Below are 23891 nucleotides of genomic sequence, written 5' to 3' on the forward strand. Positions count from 1 at the left end.
TGATTTAGAAATTATTTCTTATAAAATATATATGCAGTTATGATTGCTGATTGGCAAAAAATGTTTGTCAGATTATTGTCTAATATTGGAAGGAAGACAAGCTCTGGTTCCTCATGTTTCAAACCAGATTGCAATGCGATTTTATTATTCTAAAAAGAAAATAGACTGCAGAAAACCACATTCATCAAATTGACTCTAAACTTACTTTCATTTTCAATTATGTATGTTTTTATGTTTCCCTTGAAATTTTCTATAAACATCATGTTTCAGTATCATATGAAAGATCAAATTTTATATTAAAACTTTATTATTGCCATGCAATTAAAAAAAAACAATTCTGATTGGTTTGTCTCATTCCTAAATCATCTAATTTTGGATATAAGTAAACCAAACATCATTTGGTTTAATACCAACATGGGATTTTCTTTTCTTTTCTAATGATGATTAATTGGTCTACTTGCGACTTTCTTAATTCTTTCCCCATGTTCAAGGGCCAAACAATTTTAGGAAATTATCAATTCATCTGATATGACTGACAGCAATATTGTTAGTGGCATCACCAAATCAAGTGGGTAATGGACAATATGATCATTACTTAACTGGAAATCAGATAAAATCATAATTGGACTATAAAGTGGCAATTAAACAAAATAATGGTTATGAGACAATCTTGATGTGGATAACATTAAACAACATTCAGACTGAAAGACAATCAAATGATCTTGATGCTATTTTCAGTATTGTCCCACAGAACTTTATTTTCTTACATGTATACAGTTGATTTGATTTTATTGATTTCCGTTTCACAACATAAGAATGATAAATATAACATGATAAGGTCGAAAATACTGCAAAACATAATAGATATATATAACATAATCTTAGACTTAAGGAACATGATTTAACAAATAAAAAAAACCTAATATGACATTTGTATTTGAAAGTAAAACGGAGGGTCTTGCCCTCCTTGCAAATAAGAACAATATCAATGCCTTCTCATGCTCTTCTGCACTCAGTTTTTTGTTCACGTATACTACCAAGTACCAACTTAAATAATTAAAGAAGCATTTGTATGAATGTGAGTTGCACTTTCCCTTCATATGTACAGCAGATCCCCAATAATTGGATAATTTAGATTCTATAATCATCTATTATTTTCTTTCAAACCATCAGTCCATCACCTATCTATCTGAATTGACTGATTTCAAAGCATCCAGAAATTGTAGAAAAGTGATTTAATATATCAATAGACCACTGCTTATTCTTTTAGTAAGCAATGCCTTGGGGCAATTCAATTCTGCTTTGAATTACTGGTGTTCAAGTGCACGAAAGGCAAGATAGACATGCACTCCTAGTCCTAATGGAATTTACAATGTATACAAGTTAATACCATTGCTGAAATTTTTATGGGTCATTAAAATAAATTTACTTTAATGGTCTATTTTGTGCATAAAACAACAGAAAAAACAGCATCATTAGGCAAAAATTGATAAGATTGATAGTATGATACTGTAGATATTTTTCACAATAAAAAATACAAAGAAACCCTTAGATGCCATCAAAAGTTTATGATCAATGATGCCTAACCACTGCATTTAGATACATGTATATATGCGCACTGGAGAAAACCCACTATCATCAAATATAAGTTTAGTAATGTATGAGCTGAATGGACTTAAATTGGCGACGGTTTGAAATAGATTGAAGCCCAGAAAAAAAAATCTAGAACTTTCAAAGGCAGCCTTCCAGTGTATATATATATGCTTCATGAAATGTAAAAAATATTATAGAGACCCAGGGGTCATTTCATCAATATTTTTGTCTGACAAGTTGTCAGATCTGACAACTTTCCAGGATTCTGATTGGTGGAGAAGCACTGTTACTATAGTAAATGTCGGATAAAACAGGACTTGTCGGATAAAACGTCCGACAAGTCCTTTCATGAAACACTCCCCTGGGGTGCATTTCATGAAAGGACCCGACAGACAATTCATCTGACAGGTCCTATTTTATCCAACTGTTCCCATAGTAACAGTGCTTCTCAGCCAATCAAATCAGTGAAAGTTGTTGGATCTGACAACTTGTCAGACAGAAATGTTGATGAAATGCTGCCCTGAATTGATATCCACATGGACAATGTAGGCAGTATTAATAATGAATGATGTTCATTCATTTCAATAGTTTATCTTTATATTCCTACTTATTCAAAAACACATCTGAACATAATAACATGACACAAACATCCAAACTTAACAATTTATTTGGCCAAGTTTCAACAAAGTTACCAAACCATTTAACTGTGTCTTTGCCATTGAATTTTCTACATGTCTCATAGGGAATTTATTCAACAACCAATCAAATGAATGGTATGTGGAGTTTCGATTTGATGGTAAGTTCAATACCACATTACCTGTAGTATGTGTTTAACAGAGAATAGAATTGATCAACTCTTTATCTCAAGTTTAACAAGAATCCCATGGGATTATTTTAATCGCAGGTATCGTTAATACATTATTCAATCAATAGCAAGAGATGCTTCATCTTTGACACCACCATCATCGCATCACAGCCTTCATAAAGCCACATTTCTTTAGGACGTGGAGCACCAGTAATCTGATGTCAGCTACAACATGGGATATAAGGTGTAGGTTAATAGCAAAATGTCGTCCAATCTCTGAGCAGGAATCAATCACAGCTATGCAAATGTGCAACTCGCTCAGTATTGGAAGCCCACATATGGCATGCTCCAAAGATTTTTTTTTTCTTCTCCTTGATGGTGCACAGAACAGGAGAGGATGAAGAGAGGAAAAAAAAACAGAACGAGAGAAAGAGAGGGAGAAAAATCTGCTAATGCCATTAAACACACAAAGAGTTTCATTACATAGCAAAAAGAGAAGACTCGGTATAATATGAGTCAGATGGCCTCCCGAATAATATGCATGTCCTACTGTGATCGTATTCATATACACACACACAAATTTTTGACATTGTATGTAGATTGTACACAGGAAAAAAAAATAGAGACGGTGAAGAGAGATAATAAAAATGGCTACACCTCTGCCCCAGCTATCTGATCTCATACATACACAACACAGAGATTTACTTCACTCCTGTTCTATTCTTGCGTGTTATAAGAGTGAACAGGAAACATTTTCATGTATCGATTGAGATAGAGGATTGCATTTGTACACTATAATAGCTCTGAAACATCAAAAGAATTAAGCTCTTTTTACTTCCAATACAATCTCTGTCAGGAAACAAAAAAGCACAAGGGGTTCTCTAAGCTGATCTCACTTGTTTTATGGAAGACAAACCTATTTGAATCAGATTGTTGGATTTCTCTTTCTGCTAATGTGTCATGCAAATTGAAACCATGATCAGATGGGGTGGTGAACTGAAATGAACTCATGATTGTGGAGTATAGGTCACCACTACTACCAAGCCATGTTCCTTTGTTCCCATATTCAACAGTCCTCTATGGTATATGAGGTTGTCCTACACCTCTCTATCTACATCCAGGGTTAAACTACACCACTTAGCACAAAGAAACTTGAATAATTCTCTCCCCCTCCTCTCCTATTTCATACATGCCAAAGATGCAGCTGTCAAGTGCATGTTCAGTAATACACAGAAAAAAAAATGTATTAGGTTAGCATTCATTCATTCTTCAGCCCATATTTCAGTCAAATAGATCTAATATTGATCCAACTTTTCCCAGACTACAATAATCTAATTTCTGGAGCATTACCCACAGATCTTGTGATAATGTTGTGGCTAGAGACACAAATCCCATTCTTTGCATTGTAAAGACCTTCATAATTTGAAAGTACTACAATCCATCTTTTGATAGAAACTAGTGATGTCAATAGTTTGCTCCGATAGGCGTATGAGTTAACACAAAAGCAGAAAAGTCCATTAATTTACAACTCTATGTAGTACAGAAAAATAATATAGAATCTTGAATCCTATTCTACATGTACATGTAATAATCTGAAGAAAATACATTTTGAATGGAATAAGGATTGTTATAAACTTGAACTTTGATCAATTCTTTATGAATTAGATTTTCAAAAAGCTACAGCTAAAGTCAACAGACAGAATCTACATGTATGCAGCTTGAGGTCCAATAGATAAATCAAATTTGTCATTATATCTGGTAAAAAAATAAAATGAAAAATTAAATTTGAAGAGAGCAGTCACATCACCAAACTCTATTGTTTGACATGAAAGATCTTTATAAACAAATTTTCCAGTTTAAAAAATCCATTCAAAAAGCTCTTGAACCAAAATTACAAAGTATTCAGGTTGAAGATATAATAGAGGGTAGTGTGGGAAAAAAAATCAATGGACCTACATGTATCAACATATTTGACACAGTTATGAGCATGAAAGCACACTGAAATCAAGAAGTTTATACTACAAGGAAAAATGTTATTTGACAAACGTGAACTTTTCAAGATATGTGCAGCTATACATTATCCAAGCGAGGCAAACCTATAAGGCTTTAAGTGCGATATACAGTGAAGTATTTTTCTCAGTACACTTCATGTGATGTGTATGAGTGTGCAGTAAGCCGACATAATCCCCGCGAGCTTGGAATTTGCAAACAAATTAAAATTGTATGTGACACTGCATAAGTTACTTGTAGACATTTTTTTTTCTTTTACAGTGTTAAGACAAACCCTATACAGAGAAGCAAGGGGCTGGATGACTCATGATAGGAAATGCTTGTATTGTAACTAAGGCATATTACCGGCTACAATCATCATCGTGCAATCAATCTTACCCAAGAAAGAAAACTCTTGATTCAACTTCACACATAGACAAAGATGATGTGTAAGAGGGCAAAAGAATGAAGGGAAAAAAACAAATGAATCATCATGCAATATCATTGCACACCACCTGGAGGTTTTGCAGTTCTGAAAATAATAGGTTTTTTATTCATCAAAAAATACAGCTTGCAAAGTGATAAATATTGGTATCCCTCTAGTAAAGCTTAAAAGGGGGGCAGTGTACTGTAGTAAATAAGTGTTTAAAACTTGGGTACAAAATAATTTGAAATGTTTGCCATATGTTTGCCATATTACCAATTACTATATCATCCTACATGTATTGTGAACTAAATCTGTTTAAATTGCACTCCAGAATAATGGCAACCTATTTGTGTGCATTGTTATCCATGATTCATAGACCAACAATATCATTTTTTCATAACTTTACTCGGTAGATCCAAATTATGAAAACAGTTTTCCAATATCAACAATGTCACACTATACGCATACATGTAGGCCGACATAATACTTGTAATATGACCGCTGACTGGATATTAAGCTTTTCTTTTAACTCTCTATCTTTTGTATAGCTTGCTAAATGTACAGTGTAGTTCTTTCAGCTTAAACAAACTTTCAAGTTATAGTATTGTTCCAATAACCCCAAAACATGTAGGCCTATATTTTGATTTTAAGAAATACCACACATTATTTTTAATACCCATGATGCAAGGAATTTAAGAAAACAACTTACACCCATACTTAAATGACTAACGATCAAATATAATCCTCCCTTCAAAAAAGGTCAATTCATGATGATCTGCAATGCAAGTCATTTCCATTTAAAAGCACTTTCCCTAAATTAGACAAACAGTAAAGCTCGATCAAGTATTTACTACAACTGCTCAGTGAGTATTGAGCCAAATAACAAAACAACCATTCCTACATTAAAGATAAATTCCAGTTCTGGTAACGATCTCAAAATGACTTTTTACAGAATCTAATATGACCACCCAAGTGTCTGTTTGTATGAATAAAAAATATGTGCCAAAGAATTCTGGGAGAAATTGTGTAATTGCTGAGAAATAAGCAAAATAAGCGCGGATTCGGTCACTTCCGTCGGGTTTTTATTCCAGCAATAATAATACACTGTCCCACGTGTGCCTATCTGTGTTGGTGATCTTCAGTGTAAACATTTTTCAGCGTAGATTTCAAGATTTCACAAAGTTTAGTTTATGTAACTGAACCAGATCTAGATCCTCGATGATATACTGACAATTACATGAAAGCCTTGTTTTACAGACTTTCTCATGAAATCAGAATACTGCAACTACTGGCATTTCTCTTTAAACTCCAGATATGTTAAAATTCAACCACTCATAGAACTAATATTATCACATGAAAAGGGGAAGGTTTGGAACATTGAGGAACAAAATGAAGGTTTTTATTTTAAGGCACTATGTATATGTGGGATCAGAGAGGTCACATAAAATAAACATGGAGCTAGAGTCGAGATTTGAACACACAGCACAAAGGGGTAACCTTGCGAATATAAATTACAGACATTCTGGAAAGCTTATATCTTGTAGGATGTAATAGTCCACTTTGCCCTTTACAGACCCTACTATGGTGTGTTATTCCGTGTGTGTGTCTTGCTTTCAATGTTAAAATAAATGGGAGTTAAAATGCTGCAGCCCAAAAATTTGCTTTGCTTTGCCATGCACCCTGTAGACGAAGCTTTAGGCATAAATGATTACACAGCAGAGCAAGGGAGGAAACAGTAAATTTATTCAATGAAAAAAGCGAGCGCAGAATTAATTCAATAACTTCTTTGTTGTTCAATGATTATTTGGCACAGTTGCTACATATTTATTTTCCGTAGATTTGACTCAATAGATGTAATCTACGAGTCTAACAGTCAAATAATATGCAACAATGCATGATTAGTAAGCACTGTTTGTGAATAAGCTTCATTGTCCTTTATTATGTGTCTAGGGCTACATGAAGATGAAATACAGATTGTTTTAATACATGTTTGCCACCATTTCTCCCATATTTTAGACACATCTGTACATGTACTCTCTAGGGATTAAAATAACAACCCTATCAATAATCAAACATCTGGTCAATAACCGTTAAGATCAAAAACAAGAAGTCAACACTAAATTAGAAAGGGTCATAAAATTAGCCTCTTGATAAAGCACATTGAAGAAATATGATAAAGACCTACATGTACACTGTAGCCAATTTATTAGCTCCATTATAACACTCACAGTAGCCAATTAAGAACACAACAAGCCCTGGCCTTAGTTCTACATATATAGTATCACCTACACAAAAGGTTTTATATATTAGAATACAGCTTTGAATCTTCTAAATTTAATCAGCAGCAAAACATAATTCCCTAAATTCCCCATACAAGTCCATTTTTGTGAGCCTTAGGGGTCAGGTGTTATTCAAGAAAAAACAGAGTTCTATGCACGCATTATCTATGAAGCCTTGATCACAAAAAAATACATCAAATCCATAACCCCTCTCCTTTTCCGCAATAAGTAATTCATGAAATATGCTGCAAGCAGCCACAGCCTGAGAAGAATGCCAATTGATGTTTACATAATAGGCAGAATGCAGTAAGTTTGCGCATAATGAGATATATCTGTCCATACCCTACACGTTCATAATTAGGAGAGAGCGATAGACGAGTCCAATTTGCTTTATACATTATCAAATACACAATGCACAATAAAACAGGCTCCCCAATCGCACCAGTGCATGTTTATATCATTCAACAGAGAGAGCTCTGGTAATAATTCATCAGCGTATTTTCTCCGCTTCACTTGACTGATATCTGAGCACACAAATCCTTGTCTTCTCATCCCCTGAATGCATCCAATTGCTTCACTACAGCAATCTCCACCTACACCCCCATGTCATTTACATCGATTCTAATCAAATCTTATCCTTAATCCTTTCACCCTCCAATGTTACTGCACACTAAATACATATACATGTATATAGGCCTATATCATTATTTGACATACCGGTAAATATTCACATACTCATTTTGTAATACTTAAAGTTAAATCCAAAATGAACAGTCAGCTTGAAATATTATGTCCATATGCTAGCAAGCCCATGAAACCAAAACAGAACACTACTTGCAAAAATAGATTTCACAAATTCATAATTCTTCCATTTGCTATTCACTTTAGACTTCCGAGATTGTTACGCTATCTACATAACTTGAATGACTAAAAAAAAGAAAGCCCACAACACATATAATTCTATGATTCTTACCACAAAAAAGCAACTACACTGTAGTACAGTATAAAAGAGTCAAAATAGCCACATCACTACCCTCATAGTACGTGTACCTGTTTGTGTTAATGTCATCAGTAGGCCTACAGTACAGATCATAAATTTATGTATTTTCTTTGAATAGGAATGCACATGGAATACTGCAAGTTATAGTTTTAACCCTAACCCATACAGAATATAAAACCCAGGTTTCATGTACAATCCTAACTCCTAAGCAAAGAAATACACTAACACAATAGCCTAGGCTCAGTCTCTGCTCCCATTGGTCTATAGTTTCAGGACTTGTCCATTCAACATGTGGGTAGACTTTACTGTCAGTCCCTCCATCTCTTTCAGTCACTTCTATAAGCTTACACTACAGGGGGAGCCAGGGAGATGCATAAAGACACTACAATAACTCTGGAAATGTTCTACAAGTAGGCCTACATGTACATGTATACTGTGTAGGGTGCAACATTTCAAACAGTATCTACCCAAAAGAGCTACTCATATTTTCAAACATATGAAGTTAAAAATTCCTGTAATAAGTTTCTTCTCCATAAACAATCGTCTAGAATAAACCCCTTCAAAAGATCTTGTGGAAATGAATTCACACATAACTACATGTATCAACCTTTCACTGTGGAATTACATACACAAAAACATTAAACACTATATAAAGCTACTGTACATATATCATCCAATGCATTACAGTCATATAAGAAAAATTGTTAATGCCACAAAGCGGAAACTCTATCTTCGTATCATGTACACTGACTCATAAACAGTCATACAGTAGTTAAATCATTATCAAAAGCATACTCACATTCCTTGCTGAATAATGGCGAAGAAATGATTGAACACGCTAGTCAGGTCAAGTCAAGCAAAAGAGTATCCATAGGCAATATTGAAAAAAGAAATTGTGCAATGAACGTTGTTATGCACTCATGAAATAACACAACCCATGGAGGTTAAAAGTGAAAAGCAATTGTCATGGCTTATTATAATCACAGCTACTCCAGGAGAAAACGCACACGACAACGTAAGAATGCACATCAAAATGTTGGCTTATCTATTCATATTTGAGTGAGACTGTGGGCTGGGAAAGAGAGAGCTTGAACAAGAATAATTTTCTGCATGTTTTTTTCACCTGGTCATAAAATATTCCATTCAGCGGTAATTGAGACTGCTTGCTTTTCTCTCGCACGCCCAATGAATTCTGACATATGTCTTTCATACATGCTGGCTATAAAAGGGAAGTGCAGTATTATTTCTACTTTTTCTTTAACTCTGTCTCCTTCTACAAGCTATACTTCCCATGGTGGAAAATAATTAGAAACTGAAACCGAGGCAGGATATTGAAATTACTAAAAAGGTATTCAAGTTAAACTGTGTGCATATATCTTGTTTTTCTGCAGATTATGGATTGGGCTTTTTATCTTTGTCAACATCTTCTGAGGGGAAGAACTAAGCACTCATTATAAAATCTGCTGGTATCATACAAGCACTTTTGTTTTCAAATGTTTTACTTCTTTTTAGGTATAAACATTTACAAGTTGCATATCAGGTTTCTTCCAAGTATTAATCATGATCAATTTCAGGGGGAGATACTGTACATGTAGTTATGCAATATATGGGTATTATTGTACATGTATTCCTTCAACGCATTACAAAGATCAAAACAGTAGGAAAGACATATCATCATGAAATTTAACAAGAGTAGTAAAGCTACAAAAATGTTTTATAAGAGTACAAAGTGAATACATAAGGATTTCATAAGATGAATATCTGGGTGTACAGACAAGGCCAAAAATGCAATCTCCATCCAATTCCACATGCCCTATTGCTTTGCAAATCTTATTTTAAAACCCTTTTAATGATTGTTCTATGCTACACGTAAATCATGAAGAGCAATAAATATAGCATGTACTGGTTTGATACTACATGTAGGTTTCTGGTTAAATAGGTACTACTCACGATTTTTCTTTTTACTCTTCTGTGGTTTCCGATTTTCTCTAATATTATTATTACTGTACATAATTACATATTGTATCATTTTGAAGCTGAGAAAATAAATTAAACTGAGCTGAACCAAACTGAGCATTCACAATATATTCCACAAGAGTAAGCAACTCTAAGCAACTGAAAACAGTGTTGCCTTTAATGTTTTCATGCATAAGTTCTGCATTATATGAGGTGACAACACATCGCTATCACACAATTACATGTAGTGCTTAATGTAATGAAGCAATTTAAGAACAAAAACCTGCAGTTTAAAATGCACACATTACATAATCAATATGATATAATAAAATAATCTGTACATACAAAGTAGCTACATTTTTGCCCATCTTTTTCAATAAATAAAATATCAACTTTCTAGAGTCTGTGCAGGATAGGGATCAATGCATTTGAGCTGTCTCTTTGCAAATTTCCTCGACCTTCCCTCCCAAATTGACATACTGTAGCCATGACTTTCAGCAGAATCCAATCAAATTACATGTTATTTGCAGACTCCTGCAGTGGAAAAAAGGAAATCTAGTCTGTGTAAGATTTCCATAATAAAACGTATCCAGTAGACACTCTATATGAATGTGAATGATCACGAGGGAAAGAAGAGCATACCCTTTGCACTGGGGGAAACAGCTGGGTTCCCATTCATGAACTGAATTTCTCCACCATTCTCACAAAATGTACATGTAGTTTAAATGCCATTCACAACACTCACCGACCCAGATTTGAAAACTCAAATTTCATGTAATTATAATATGTCAAGATAAATCATAAAAGCAAAAGAAAAAACAAAAGGGGTATTTCTGGTAATTCACAGAAGAGGAAGAAACATCTGATGCTCAATGTTTGTCTGTCATTGTCAGGATCAGAAAATGATGTGAAACATACGCATCTGATTTGAAATTTCTTCTCTTTTCATTTCTTTTCCCCCTTTGCTTCCTCTTTTCCTTCTTTCCACCCTTGCATCTTGCATGTTTGCTTTCTTCCTCCATATCTTTTTTTATAACCTGGTATCTTTTAAATTCAATTGTTCTTAAATATCTTTCTTCCTACCTTTCCTTCTTCTTTCCCTTGTTCTATAGAATATAAACACCAATGAATCGGTTAATTAGACATTTCTTGGTGAAAGTTGAAAGGCATATGGTGGCCATGCATCTTGAACTTGTCCCACAAAATGGTGGTTTTGTTCAATTTTCATTCAGTTTCAATATCTCAGTTGAACGGAGAGATATTGTCATGAAATTGGAATAATTGTAAAGCTAAATATATAAAATACCATGCATATTTCCAACACCACGAATGATAGAACGAAAAGTGGAGAGGGTATGGGGGGGGGAGAGGAGGAGGAAAGAGGTACACACAAAGTTTATGGGGAAAGGCACATTTCAGATTTTAAAATGAATAACTTTGGTATACAGAGGGCCAGAGACCGAATTTTGGTCTCATTTTAAATCTTGAAGTGAGTAGTATAATAATACAACACTCATTAAGATTTTATTTCCATCATCGGTAAGTAAATTTACTTAGCAATAATTAGTTTTAAAAAACTAAAAATTCAACATAAAAACACAATTTAAATTCTCGCATAGGAACAATTTATGACATGATTTTTTGCTTAATGGACACACATTATTATGAAATTGGTGTCATTTGAAAGCTGAGTATAAGTTGTATTAGGGGTGATAGTGCTTACATTTGTATGCATATAGTAATTTTGCTCAATAAAATAAATAAAACAAGGGTTGTTGTGGGGTCATGAAAGCGGTACATATGACATTCAACTCTATGACATTGTTGTTTGGTTTCCAAGGGCCTTTGAATTGGTCTCATTTTACAGCTAAATATTTCAGGTATAATAATACACCTCTACACATATCATACAAATATTAATTCATTATGATTCATTAGAAATTTAAGGTAAAACCTCTTTTTTTTAACGTTAGTTTTCAATATTTGAAATTAACATGAATTTGAATATCAAAATTACCTTGATGAAATTATTGCAATCCCCTTAAGTTACATATCATTTGAAAGGAAATTTCCTATCAGAAAATGTACACTTTTGTATGGATAGGGTGAATATTTTCAAAGTTATGACCATTTTATACTGATAGATCATAGATGCGCTATCATTAGATTTGGGCGACGTAACACAAATGGGGCAAGTTCAAGATGCATGGCCCAGTACACATATCACTAATTGCATCAGTAGAGGTATTGTTGTTTTAGATTCAACCATAAGCCTTAAGGTCCTGGGTTCAAATCCAACTATAGCAACAATGTCCCTTGGCAAGACCCTTGTTTACAATTGCTTCCTCCCACCCAGGTGTAAAATGTATTAAATATGTACTTTGGCAGCTTGCATTTTGGGTACAACAGGGGACAATAGCCACTACACACAGTATTGGAATGTTATATAATTCTTGAGTACAAAGCTTGAAGGAGAATCTTATGAATCGACTACTTGCTTCATTTTCATTGTGGCATGCATCTGCAATCCAAGCTTCATATTGAAGTTACAACTGATGCAGAAGTAGAGGTTCGAGTCTCAGGCCAGTTCCAGAAAGAGTTGTGATCAAACACAATTCCAAATATCAAATGCAACTTGATTTTCAACCATTGAAACACACACAATTCTAGAGTTGCATTTAAACATGACTTGTACTCTTTTCTGCAGTGATTCCTAAATCATAACTTTTGGATGATGACGTTAAAGGTCAGTTGCAGACGTCAATAAAAAATAATTACATGTATAATAACTGATTGATCAACGTCTGTAAAAACTAAATTACTCCCACAAACATACCTACTTTATACTTGTGGTGGGGAATTCTTAATCAACTTTGATAACATACAACTGAGCAATGAAATCCCACAAAAAACAGGTCATAGGCCGGCTTAATAGCTATATAAGTTTTTTTTTCAGTAGAATTTCAGTAGAATCTGATACATGGGCACTATGAAGATTGAATGGATTTCAAACAGACATTTTGAATTTTCCCCTTATCATAATGGGCCATGCCAATACTAAACAAACTTCACGTTAGGGTTTATCAATTTCAAATTAAACAAAAACAAGTGTTTTTATCTTTTATGTATTTCAAAACCTAGAAGTGTCATTTGTAAACTCTTGGTGTCAATAAAGATTCAAACTTATGGAACTGGGAGTAGATATGGTCAACAATTTCATTTTTTTTAATGAATTTTTTATAAATCAAGTATGTGTGAAATCCAATTCAAAAGGCTATAATTTTTTTTAAGAACCTAGAAGTAGCACTACCATCAGAATATATGGCACTCTATGGGGCAATGGGACCACAATAATGTTGAAAAAAAGGCTGTCAGAGTACTGAGAGTAGCCAGAATTTTAAGAACCATTGTGCAAAATCCAGAGACATTTAATCAAAATTTAAACTTAAGATATCATTTGTGATATTACTGCAATAAACAATAATTTATTTCACTAAAAAAAAGTCCATAACTATAAGCAAAAAAAATCATTAGACAATTCACTCCGCTGTCCCCATATTTGTGTGCATTTGTGTTACCGCAGGTGCCAACTTTCTACAAATGCAGCACACCGTATATATGCGCTATTGTCGCCTATGAGGTCCTGTCATGTTTTGACCTCATGGTAGCCTCACAAGGAATTGTATATTGTCAAGATTGTGAAGTAATAGCAAATGGATCTAATCTTAGTTTACTCTAACGATGTTGTAGGATGAAGCCTGTTCATCGATCAAAGTAGAATGTCTATAGCTGCACTCCTTCAGACAAAATTAGATGTGCTACTTATGTTGGTGGGGAGAGGTGGCAGGGGTATTGTAGACAGCAAACAATTCCATGAGAACACACAAAAATCTTATCAAAATTGCATCATGAAATAGTCAACAAGAACTGTTCCTATAATTTATCATCATTATATAGACTGGTCCATGTTCATATCATTAATGATATTTATAGGCCTATTGTTCATAACATTCTAAGTCTAGATAAATGGGGGGGGGGTAAGCTAGACAAGTCAAGGCAAAACTTTTGAGTTAATTGAGGACTTAAAATTGTCACATTTTCGAGAAAAAAAAAGGAAGGCAATGGACAAACTATCCTGGGAATGGGATGTCTTGGACTTTATAGATCTAGATCTAACTTAGGTTCTCCAAGTTTTTTTTTATCTGGAATGGAAGAGAAGATCATGAAGATCAGGGGCAAAAATACAATTCCACCATTTTACTTGGGTAGGCCTAAGTGTTGAGAACAAAGCCAAATGCAATTGGGTAATCGTTTCAACAACTGCTCAAGGCATCTGTCACTTAAGAAAGTGAAATTGATGAAGTCGGTAGAAAGATGCTGCGAAAATGACCCCCAAATCCCATTTGACAAAGACACTGCACTATGTGCAATGCGCAAGCAATTCACAACATTGAGCAGAACATTTTCTCAATGCGATTAGAACGGCCAAGTAAATCATCGCCAATTGAAGGGGAATAAAGATGGCAGACGAACGATAGTGAATCCACACCCAGTGTGTAACGACCTTTCATATTTTAACAAGTACAGCAGTAATAAATTAGAACGATCCGAAACGCCGACAAACAAGTATGAAAATTTGGCCGAAATTCGTACAAATTGACCACTGATAGCCCCCAGTGAACACACACACGTGTGTTCGGGGTCAATGCGGACACGATGTGTGATAATTCCGAATTTTTTTGGATGAAATCTTACCGTAAATCGTAGGTGAAAACGCCAGTCGATATAGCAATTTAGAATAAAGAGATCCCTGTGGTTGTTTTCTAATAAAAGAACGAAAGATTTCCACCAGCTCGACATATTGGAAGGTCAGATAAAGCCGTAAGGAAATGCAACGAAAACACAGATAAATCCGATTGAATGTGTATTGATGTGTCCCATACACACTCGTATGTTACTTACCTGGGCCTGTGGAGAAGTGAATGGATGGAAACTTGGGATAAATTCTGTCAAATCCAGTCACAAATCGAGCAACGATTTTGTATAAGAAACGGACACCATTTTTTTTGTTTGCCCTTGTTGTTTCGTATAAATAGGTAAAAGGATATATGAGGAGTCAATTTATGCATGAGTCGTCTACAGCTACACGGCAGCTGCGCGTAACATGACGGCTTCGCACCCCGCGGCTTGACGAAAAATTTGGTAAACTTACGTCCAAATTTCACAACATTCGACCCAAATCACGGCTCCAGAGTTACGCAATCATCTAGGCACTAGTACAGTTGGTATATCATGGTGTTTTTTTGTTTAAAATGTCCAAATATTTCACACAAAACCTCAAGAACGTTAGCAAATGATGCGACGAAATCGGGGGTTCTATTAAACGGAGAATACATTGATATAATGACCCCGAGATTTCTTTGTATAAGAAGTATACACATTCGGATATTACAATTAGAATTGAACCAATTTAGCAGCAAATTATACGCTATTATTCCATCATAGTCTATCATTGAACTTGTGTAAATGTTGAAATATGTTTTGTTTATCTTTATTTAGATTTATTGTCATGATATAAAGCCATCAATGTGTTTGATCCACCTACTGTGAGGGATTTTAGTGATATAATCACCGGGGTATTCAGAACAAAGTAATCTTGCGATCATTCGCGAGAGGACTGTCAAGTCGCGAGGAACAAAAAAGTCAAATATTTTAGATTGAAATAAAACAATATATTGAATTAATATCTTTATTTTACTCACTCATTCATGAAGCCTGATAATACCAAAGGTTAACCCTTTGGTTTCCTTAGTATTTATTCCAATATAACTCCAATGAATTCGGGGACCAGTTGAGTGGGGTTGGCTATCCGAGGAATTGGGGATTTCTCGCAGTGAATTATATTTTGTCTACTACATGTGGGTTTGTAGGATGTGCGTGACGTCACGCTCGTGAGTCAATAACAAAAAAAATCGGCATGAATGAAAATTTGTGGACGTATTGAGAGCATGTGTCAGGCATTACATGGCGTGGCGCGTTCTCTGACAATGGGGTGCATTATTTTCGTCGTTTTGAGCACAAATTACGCCCCCCCCCCCCCCGTAATTAATTTGATATTTCAGACGTTCGTGCCTTTCGCGCTATATTTGAAAATCTGTTATGAGAAATATATTTTCAATTTCTGTGAAGAATGAACTGCATTCGTAAGTGTAAATAACCAAAAAAAAAACACAATTAATTATTTACAGATTTGTCATAATCGAATCTCTACGTATATAATTTGATGTAAACATGAAAACCGACCTAAAGAAACGTACATATAGGTAATTTCAGATTTTTGTTTTTTTTCAGAATTTACACAATAAGTGAGGGTTCTTAATGAAATTAATTTTCTTCAAGATAACAACAAACAATAAGATGAAGTTGTGAATAAATTAACAATTTTTGAGGATGGTGGATTTTCTTTAGATTGTCAAGATAAAGATCGATACATAGTTTGTGATTGACATTTATTGATAGTAATAACTGAAATAATATAAACGCACATATAGGTAATCTACATCAATTAATTAATCAATCAATTAAAAACAAATGACTAGCTCAATTTACTTTATTTCTAGGATATACAAGTAGATTAATTATTTCAGAAGAGCAAATTTCTTTAGAGAGCACGTCTTTTGGGGTGCAGCATTGTTTTAGTAGTTAATCACAATCAACAACATTTGTTTACGTTTTGTAGGAAACGGGGCGGGGTTTGCACACGTGCTCCTGAAGCACGTGCAAGTTTGTTGTGTACTGACAATACGCGCTCCTCGCGAGGGCGCGCCCGTGTTATGACTGCGCTTGTTGTGGGCGGTCCCTGGATAAATAGAGGCGGGGCCATAGACGGGACAATGTCAGTGGGCGGGTCATATTCGCTTGTTTACAGCAAGGCGCTCACGCTCAACTTATAGAAATAATTTCGATCATGGATGATTCTTGGCAGGAATATCTTAATCCTCTTTCCCTATTTACTGTATTTAAACTACATTTGAAATTTGCATTTGTTCATAATATATATACAAAAAATAAAACAAAATAAATTAGAATAACTGAGAAAAGTATACAGAACAAAATCTTTTTTTTTCACGCAAAAATTTGTAATACACAATATGATATTCATATAGGTGGATGTAGGTATGTGTAAATAGTGATATCCACCGAAAAACTTTGATTTGGGAGAGAAAAGGGCCAATTATACCAATGGAGAAGTGTGGGGGGGGGCCAATGTCACATATCGATTCTAAAGTATGACTATGCAGTTTTTCTTTGGGGGCTACGCTATTTCAATTAGTTTTCTTTATTTACTATTTTCATTTACACTTTTTTTGCAAGAAGCTTATTTTGGTTGCTGGGTTGTTCTCATTAAAAGGTAATATAATCACATTGAATATAATTGGCGGCGGAAGTATCAAATTTTAGGGGGACGGAAATAATATTTTCACCCATATTTTTCCCAGTCGGCTGCTAAAAGCTGATAATTTTAATTTTGGTTTAGGGGGTAGTCCCCACTAAAGTCCGAAGTTTTAAGTACATCTTTTGTTTTTCTCGCAAACAAGATTAGATGTTAATAAAGCCTAAATTAATGATGCGATTGCGAAGCGCGGGCTGAAAGTTTTTGATAATTTTACCTAAAAAAATAAGTTTACAGGGGCCGCAGAACGGTTTGCAAAAAATCAAAATCAGATGGTAATTTTGTACACGGTTTTCGAAAAATAAATGGGGGGCTGAAGCCCGTCCAGTCCATCCCCCTCCCATCCCGATTCCGCATCTCCTGATTTAAGCACGATTTTGATATATAACAAAATATAGAGCTTATACGAGCGCAAAGCGTGAGCTTAGCTTTTATTTTCATACATTTTTTGTAATCATGAAAATGATAGGTATCTTCATGAATAGTTTTATATGCTAATCTGAAACAAGTTTTTGAATTCATAACAATAAATCTGTATAACTTGATGATCAATTAATACAGTAATATGAGTGCAAAGTGAGAGCTGAAATTTCTGATAACTAATCTGATAAAGAACCTTTTTAGCATAATAGGCCCTAGAACACAACATCCTATTTACTTTTGATAATCATAAACATGATATGTATCAGGGCCCTTGGAACGATTTTTTTATACTGGGGGTGCTGATGTAAATTTGAATTAAGAAAAAAAAACGGTTTTCACAAACTGGAGATCAAAATTTAATTGGTCCCGAGACATTTGAAAAGCAAAAAAAAAAGAAAAAAGAAAAAGTTTTTACTACAAAATGTGGGTAAAATTAGTAACCAGAAATTTGAAAAGCAAAAAAAAAGGGGGGTGGGGTTCACTACGAAATGAAGGTCAATTCGGTTACTTACATTTTTAAATCATTTTTCACATCTTCCAGAATACATCGGGCGCTGCCTATGGAGAATAATGCCCCAGATGCACCCCGCTTCCCAGGGCCATTATGACTATAAATTAAGAATTATGGCAAGCGCGAAGTTTGAGATACTTCGACCTGAAAATGGAAAATGTTTAAACACGTTTTCGATGGGAACAAACACAGTAAAACAAATCCCTTTTTTTAAGCCTGACACTCTAACAGCAAGTTGTTTAAACTTTTTTGTAATCTTTTAAACTTTTTAAACAAGTTGTTTAAAAGTTGATCAATGACACCAAAACTTAAACAACTTGTTTAAAAGTTTGAACAGTAGTTGTTAGAGTGATGGGCTTAAACAATGTGCTTAAGATTTTAAGCAGCGTTTTTACAGTTAAAGGTCAAGTCCACCTCAGAAAAATGTTGATTTGAATCAATAGAGAAAAATCAGACAAGCACAATGCTGAAAATTTCATCAAAATCGGATGTGAAATAAGAAAGTTATGACATTTCAAAGTTTTAACAAAATAGTTATATGAACGAGCCGGTTTCATCCAAATGAGAGAGTCGATGATGTCACTCACTCGCTATTTCTTTTGTTTTTTATTGTTTGAATTATACAATATTTCAATTTTTACGAATTTGAAGATTAGGACCTCCTTGCCTGAAGCATAAAATGTTAAATTGATGGAATTCCACGTGTTCAGGGAGGAATAAAACTTAATTTCACATGACAATGATGAGAAAATAATATTTTTTTTATATTTTATATAATAAAATACAAAAGAAATAGTGAGTGAGTGATGTCATCAGTTCCTCATTTGCATACCGACCGAGATGTGCATATAACTGTTTTGTGAAATAAAGCGAAACTTTAAAATGCCATAACTTTCTTATTTTACATCCGATTTTGATGAAATTTTCAGTGTTATGCTTGTTAAATTTTTCTCTTTTTTTCAAATCAAGTTTTTGTTGAGGTGGACTTGTCCTTTAAGTATAAAAGCCCGAAGCGTGATCTGAGAATTTTTTAAAATGTAGATGTTAAAAAGGACATTCTAATCACATTTGGTAATCACGAAAATCATGGGTATCTTATATGCGAGCGCGAAGCGCGAGCTGAGATTTTTCATATTTTGACCTGAAAACTATAGACAGTTCAGCATGCTTGTATAAATAGCAAAGTATACGAACGCAAAGCGCGAGCTGAGATTTCTTTCAGATTAAACCTTGAAATCAGACATTCTAACAACTGTTGGCATCATAAACATTATGCATATAGCGAGCGCTAAGCGCGAGCTGATTTTTATTTAGATTTAGACCTTAAAACGGAAATTCCATTCGCTTTTTGTAATTATGAAATGACGAGTATCTTCCTACATAAATGATGCGAGCGCAAAGCGTGAGCTTGTTATTATTTTTTTCCCAATCTGAAACATGTTTTCAAATTAATGAACAAGCTGTGTATCTTAACAAACAATTAAAGCGCAAAGCGCGAGATGAAATATTTCATATCCTTTAAGCACTTTTTAACATTTAAGAAAATTGTGAAAAAGATATATTTATATGTCTTATTTATTAAATGATGCGAGCGCGAAGCGCGAGCTGATTTTAGATTATCATTTTTGGGGGGATGGGGGGGGGGCAAAATAGACCTATAAAGTGGGGTATTCTCTGCAGTATTTAACAGGAAGCGTATAACTTAAGCGTGTATGAATAAGTGATAAAGTGATCTGAAAAGGGTACACTTAAAGGACCGTTTGTTGTAATTCATGAAGAGAATATGTATCTCACTAAATTTGCCTGTCAAATAATGTGAGCATGAAGCGCGAACTGATTTTTCTTATAATCAATATTTCTTGGTAAGCATGAACAGTATGCATATCTTTCTCAAACAAAAGAATGAAAACTCGAATCACGAGAAAATAAGACATAGTAAAGCTCGTTATCCTCGTGAGCAGATTATCTCCCTGAACACGGAATGCGAGCGCGAACCGCGAGTGATTTTTTTTATTTTAATGTAAAGACCGATTTTTTTTTCATTTTCCAATTATTCCCTTCCCCCTATTTCATTCACATTTTTCTTGTTCTTGTCTTGCTCTAATTTTTCTCTTCTTCCGTTTTCCCCCTTCCTTTTCTTCTTCGCGTAGTGCAAAGCCCGCGGCAGGTGGGTCCAGGGAGCAAAGCCCCAGCAGCTCCAGAATTCTGATCTACCAGAGGACATTTTGTACAAAAATTATATTTATTTGAAATCAACGTCTTAAAATTGTCAAGTTCATCTCATAAGAATAATTTTTGTTGAAAGATATAAGATCCGGCAATTTTTTTTTTTGGGGGGGTGTTTTATGTTATATATATATATATATAAGATGGAAATTTAGGGATTTAAAAAAAATGAGGAAATGAAAGGTAGCGCAGAAAGTGAGCTTGAAAAGTTCCGCGCAGTTTCAGATTCAAAACATTGCATTATGAAGAGTTAACAAATTCCCCAAGTAGTAGTATTGTCTCCATTGACCCCTACCCCCCCCCCCCTTCCCGTTTCCACACCTTACGAGACGACCGTGGGTCCTACACTCCGGGACTCCGATCTATTATACCGCTGTCAATTATATTCTCAATCGGAAACAGGGAGGGAATAATAGAGAGAAAGAGAATATTATATCTCCGAAGACAAAGGTGCACTTTGTGCGAACTGTTCGGTACAAGTGGGTCGTGTGCAATTCTAAATTACACAAATGACGCGATTACACGGAGATCAACAGTCTTCGAATCATCTTCATGGATTGCCCGCTGTCAACCGCCTCTCAGCCAATCACGCCGCAGTATCAATAAACGTCATGATACATTTGCTTAGCTCATTAGCATATCTGGAGGTAAAAAACACCTAGATTGGGCAGGGCTCATTTTCATAGCGATATTTCGGAGATGCCTGTTTTTCCGGTAAGATTGTATCTCATTCGTTTACAGGACATAAAAGCGCTTCATATTATAGTCCCCGCAGGTCAGGCGGAGGGATAAAATGCATTGCACTTACCTATCATGATCACGGACGTTGTTTATTCCTTCTTGAAAGAAAGAAAGCAAGTAATTTCTAAGGAATAAAGATCGGTCTTAAATACACACACACATTTCAATCACGGCTTACGATGCTTACTTGTAAATTGGAATAAGATTATAAAGTGGAATTCACACAAAAATATGTTCATTATAGGTCTATGAACTATTAGGCCTATTACGTAGGTACAAGTCATCCCAATAATCGCTTTATTCATCTTCATCATCGTTGCCATCATCAGACAATCAATACATAGAACAATGATGTTTATGAAGCTCATCAATTAACTTTTGTTATTCATTACATCATGCCAACAATCGTATTTACTAGTCATCAGTCATACACCATCAACAACATCACCACGTATATCTTTTTTACCATGTGTGAAAATGCTTCTTTGTAATATAAAAGAAAATTAAGATTTTGTTATTCGACGCTTGCAGTCTGGGTGTTTAATTGCCTTTTTAATTTACAATCGATATTCTAAAACGTATTGGACATACAAGAAGAAGATCAATTAATAATTTTAATTGGCAATACAAATCAGGTCAATTCATGCAGCGAAAATGTGAGCTTTGTGTAGATTGTATCAGATATGCAATAAAGGGTATGTGGGTATACGGGTAGCTAGGTTGCAGTAATAGAGAAACAAGAAAACTTTAAAAGTTTTAATATGTGATAAAAGTATTTTTTAAACATAAGAAGAAGGGATGATTGGCAAATAGGAAAAATGTCATATCACATACACGAACCCCCAAACCGCTTTCCCACATAGACTCTTTACAAACATGATACATCTAGTATTGATATATGGATGGATTATTTGATTTCCATACAATAATTGAACGTACAACATAACAAAAATTAATAATAACATTTCATGGTAAAATAATAATAGTCATTGTATGGGAGGGGACTGTCATATATATTAATTAGGCCTACAGGGCACTTAAAATTTCTTTGTTTCAAGTCAGTATACGATAAGATATTGCAGCTCGCGCTTCCCGGTTATACGTATCCTGTTCATAATGAAAAACAAGAGTTTAAAATGACAAATCTTCAGGTATAAATATTACAAAGTTACGCTCGCGTTCGCATTTTTGTTTAACATTGAATTTTTCTTTAAAAGCGTCTTTTTTCTCCAGTGCCATGTATATCATATTCACGATTACATAATGGTTAAAAGACGAGTCCACCCAAACTAAAAATTGACTTGAATAAAAAGAGAAAAATCCAATTAGCATAACACTGAAAATGTCATCAAAATCGGATGTAAAATACGAAAGTTACAACATTTTCAAATTTCGCTTAATTTCACACAACAGTTATATGCACATAATGGGACTGATTGTATTTTATTATATGAAATATTCTAATTTTCTCCCCATTGTCCTTTGAAACAAAGTTTAATTTTACATTTTGTGGTTCAGTCAGGTTGGTCATTAATGTCAAATATGTTTCAAATGAAATGATGTGTAATTCAAACAATAAAAAACAAAGGAAATAGTGAGTGAGGGAGATCATTGCCTCTCATTTGCATTCCGACCAGGTTGTGCGTATTACTGTTATGTGAAAAATAAGCAAAACTTTTACATGTCATAACTTTCTTATTTCACATCCGATTTTGATGAAATTTTCAGTGTTATGCTTGTTTGATTTTGCTCTATCGATTCAAATCAACATTTTTCTGGGGTGGACTTGACCTTTAAATATCCTTTCCAAGTTTCCAGGTAAGTATATCAAATCATTTAAGTTCGCGCTTATCACTACTGTATAACACTGTCGTCTTCAGCATCATTATTAACATCATGATCACTGATCATTGATCAGCATCACCATCACCATGCGCGGTGATGCACCTCATGAGGACATCTTATCACTACCAGTATACAAGATCTTAATCATCATTATTACCATCGTTCTCACCATTGCTTTGAACGTCTGGTCATAATCATTTCTATTATGATCATCATTGTCATAATACGATTTTGAATATTTTCGGAATGTTCTGAAATATATTTTGTGCCCCAAATTGACCTAAATTGATCTTTGCATGACCTACACATGCTTTGCATGTTTTTAATGCCTGGCGATCAATATAAAATTATTTGCATTGGAAATAGCTATAATTTTTATACCAATTATGATGTGTTTATTTTGTAAAATAGAAAAATTTTATTTCGGAGGAACATGAAAAATGGACCTGGCTTATAACGTCACCCTTCTGATTTTTTTAAAGTATATTTTTTTGCAGTGCATACTTCCACTCTGAGAAAAAAAATGCATGTATAAGTCTTGTCAAAATTTTGGTCATATTTATTTATCTATTTATTCATCTATTTTATTTTATTTATGTTTTTATTTTCTTATTTTTATTTATTTTTTTATTTCTTTTTTTGG

The 23891-nt window shown here is 34.3% G+C and overlaps 1 protein-coding gene across 12 annotated transcripts in view; it reads right to left on the reverse strand.

Annotated features, from left to right (window-relative positions):
* LOC121410720 (bromodomain adjacent to zinc finger domain protein 2B-like) overlaps positions 1-15962 on the reverse strand; it is a 93214-nt gene extending 77252 nt beyond the window's left edge. For 4 of the 12 annotated variants that reach the window (XM_041602989.1, XM_041602983.1, XM_041602984.1 and 1 more), the window contains exon 1: positions 15812-15962. In XM_041602989.1, the coding sequence (XP_041458923.1) occupies positions 15812-15819 (8 nt within the window). In that variant the 5' untranslated portion in view covers positions 15820-15962. Of the gene's footprint in view, positions 1-8892; positions 9103-14804; positions 14963-15011; positions 15466-15811 lie in introns of those variants that run through there. The other 8 variants (XM_041602988.1, XM_041602987.1, XM_041602982.1 and 5 more) reach the window with 5 other exon arrangements.
* Between the last annotated feature and the right edge of the window lie 7929 nt (positions 15963-23891).

Source organism: Lytechinus variegatus, chromosome 3, assembly GCF_018143015.1.
Source record: "Lytechinus variegatus isolate NC3 chromosome 3, Lvar_3.0, whole genome shotgun sequence".
Classification (NCBI taxonomy): domain Eukaryota; kingdom Metazoa; phylum Echinodermata; class Echinoidea; order Temnopleuroida; family Toxopneustidae; genus Lytechinus; species Lytechinus variegatus.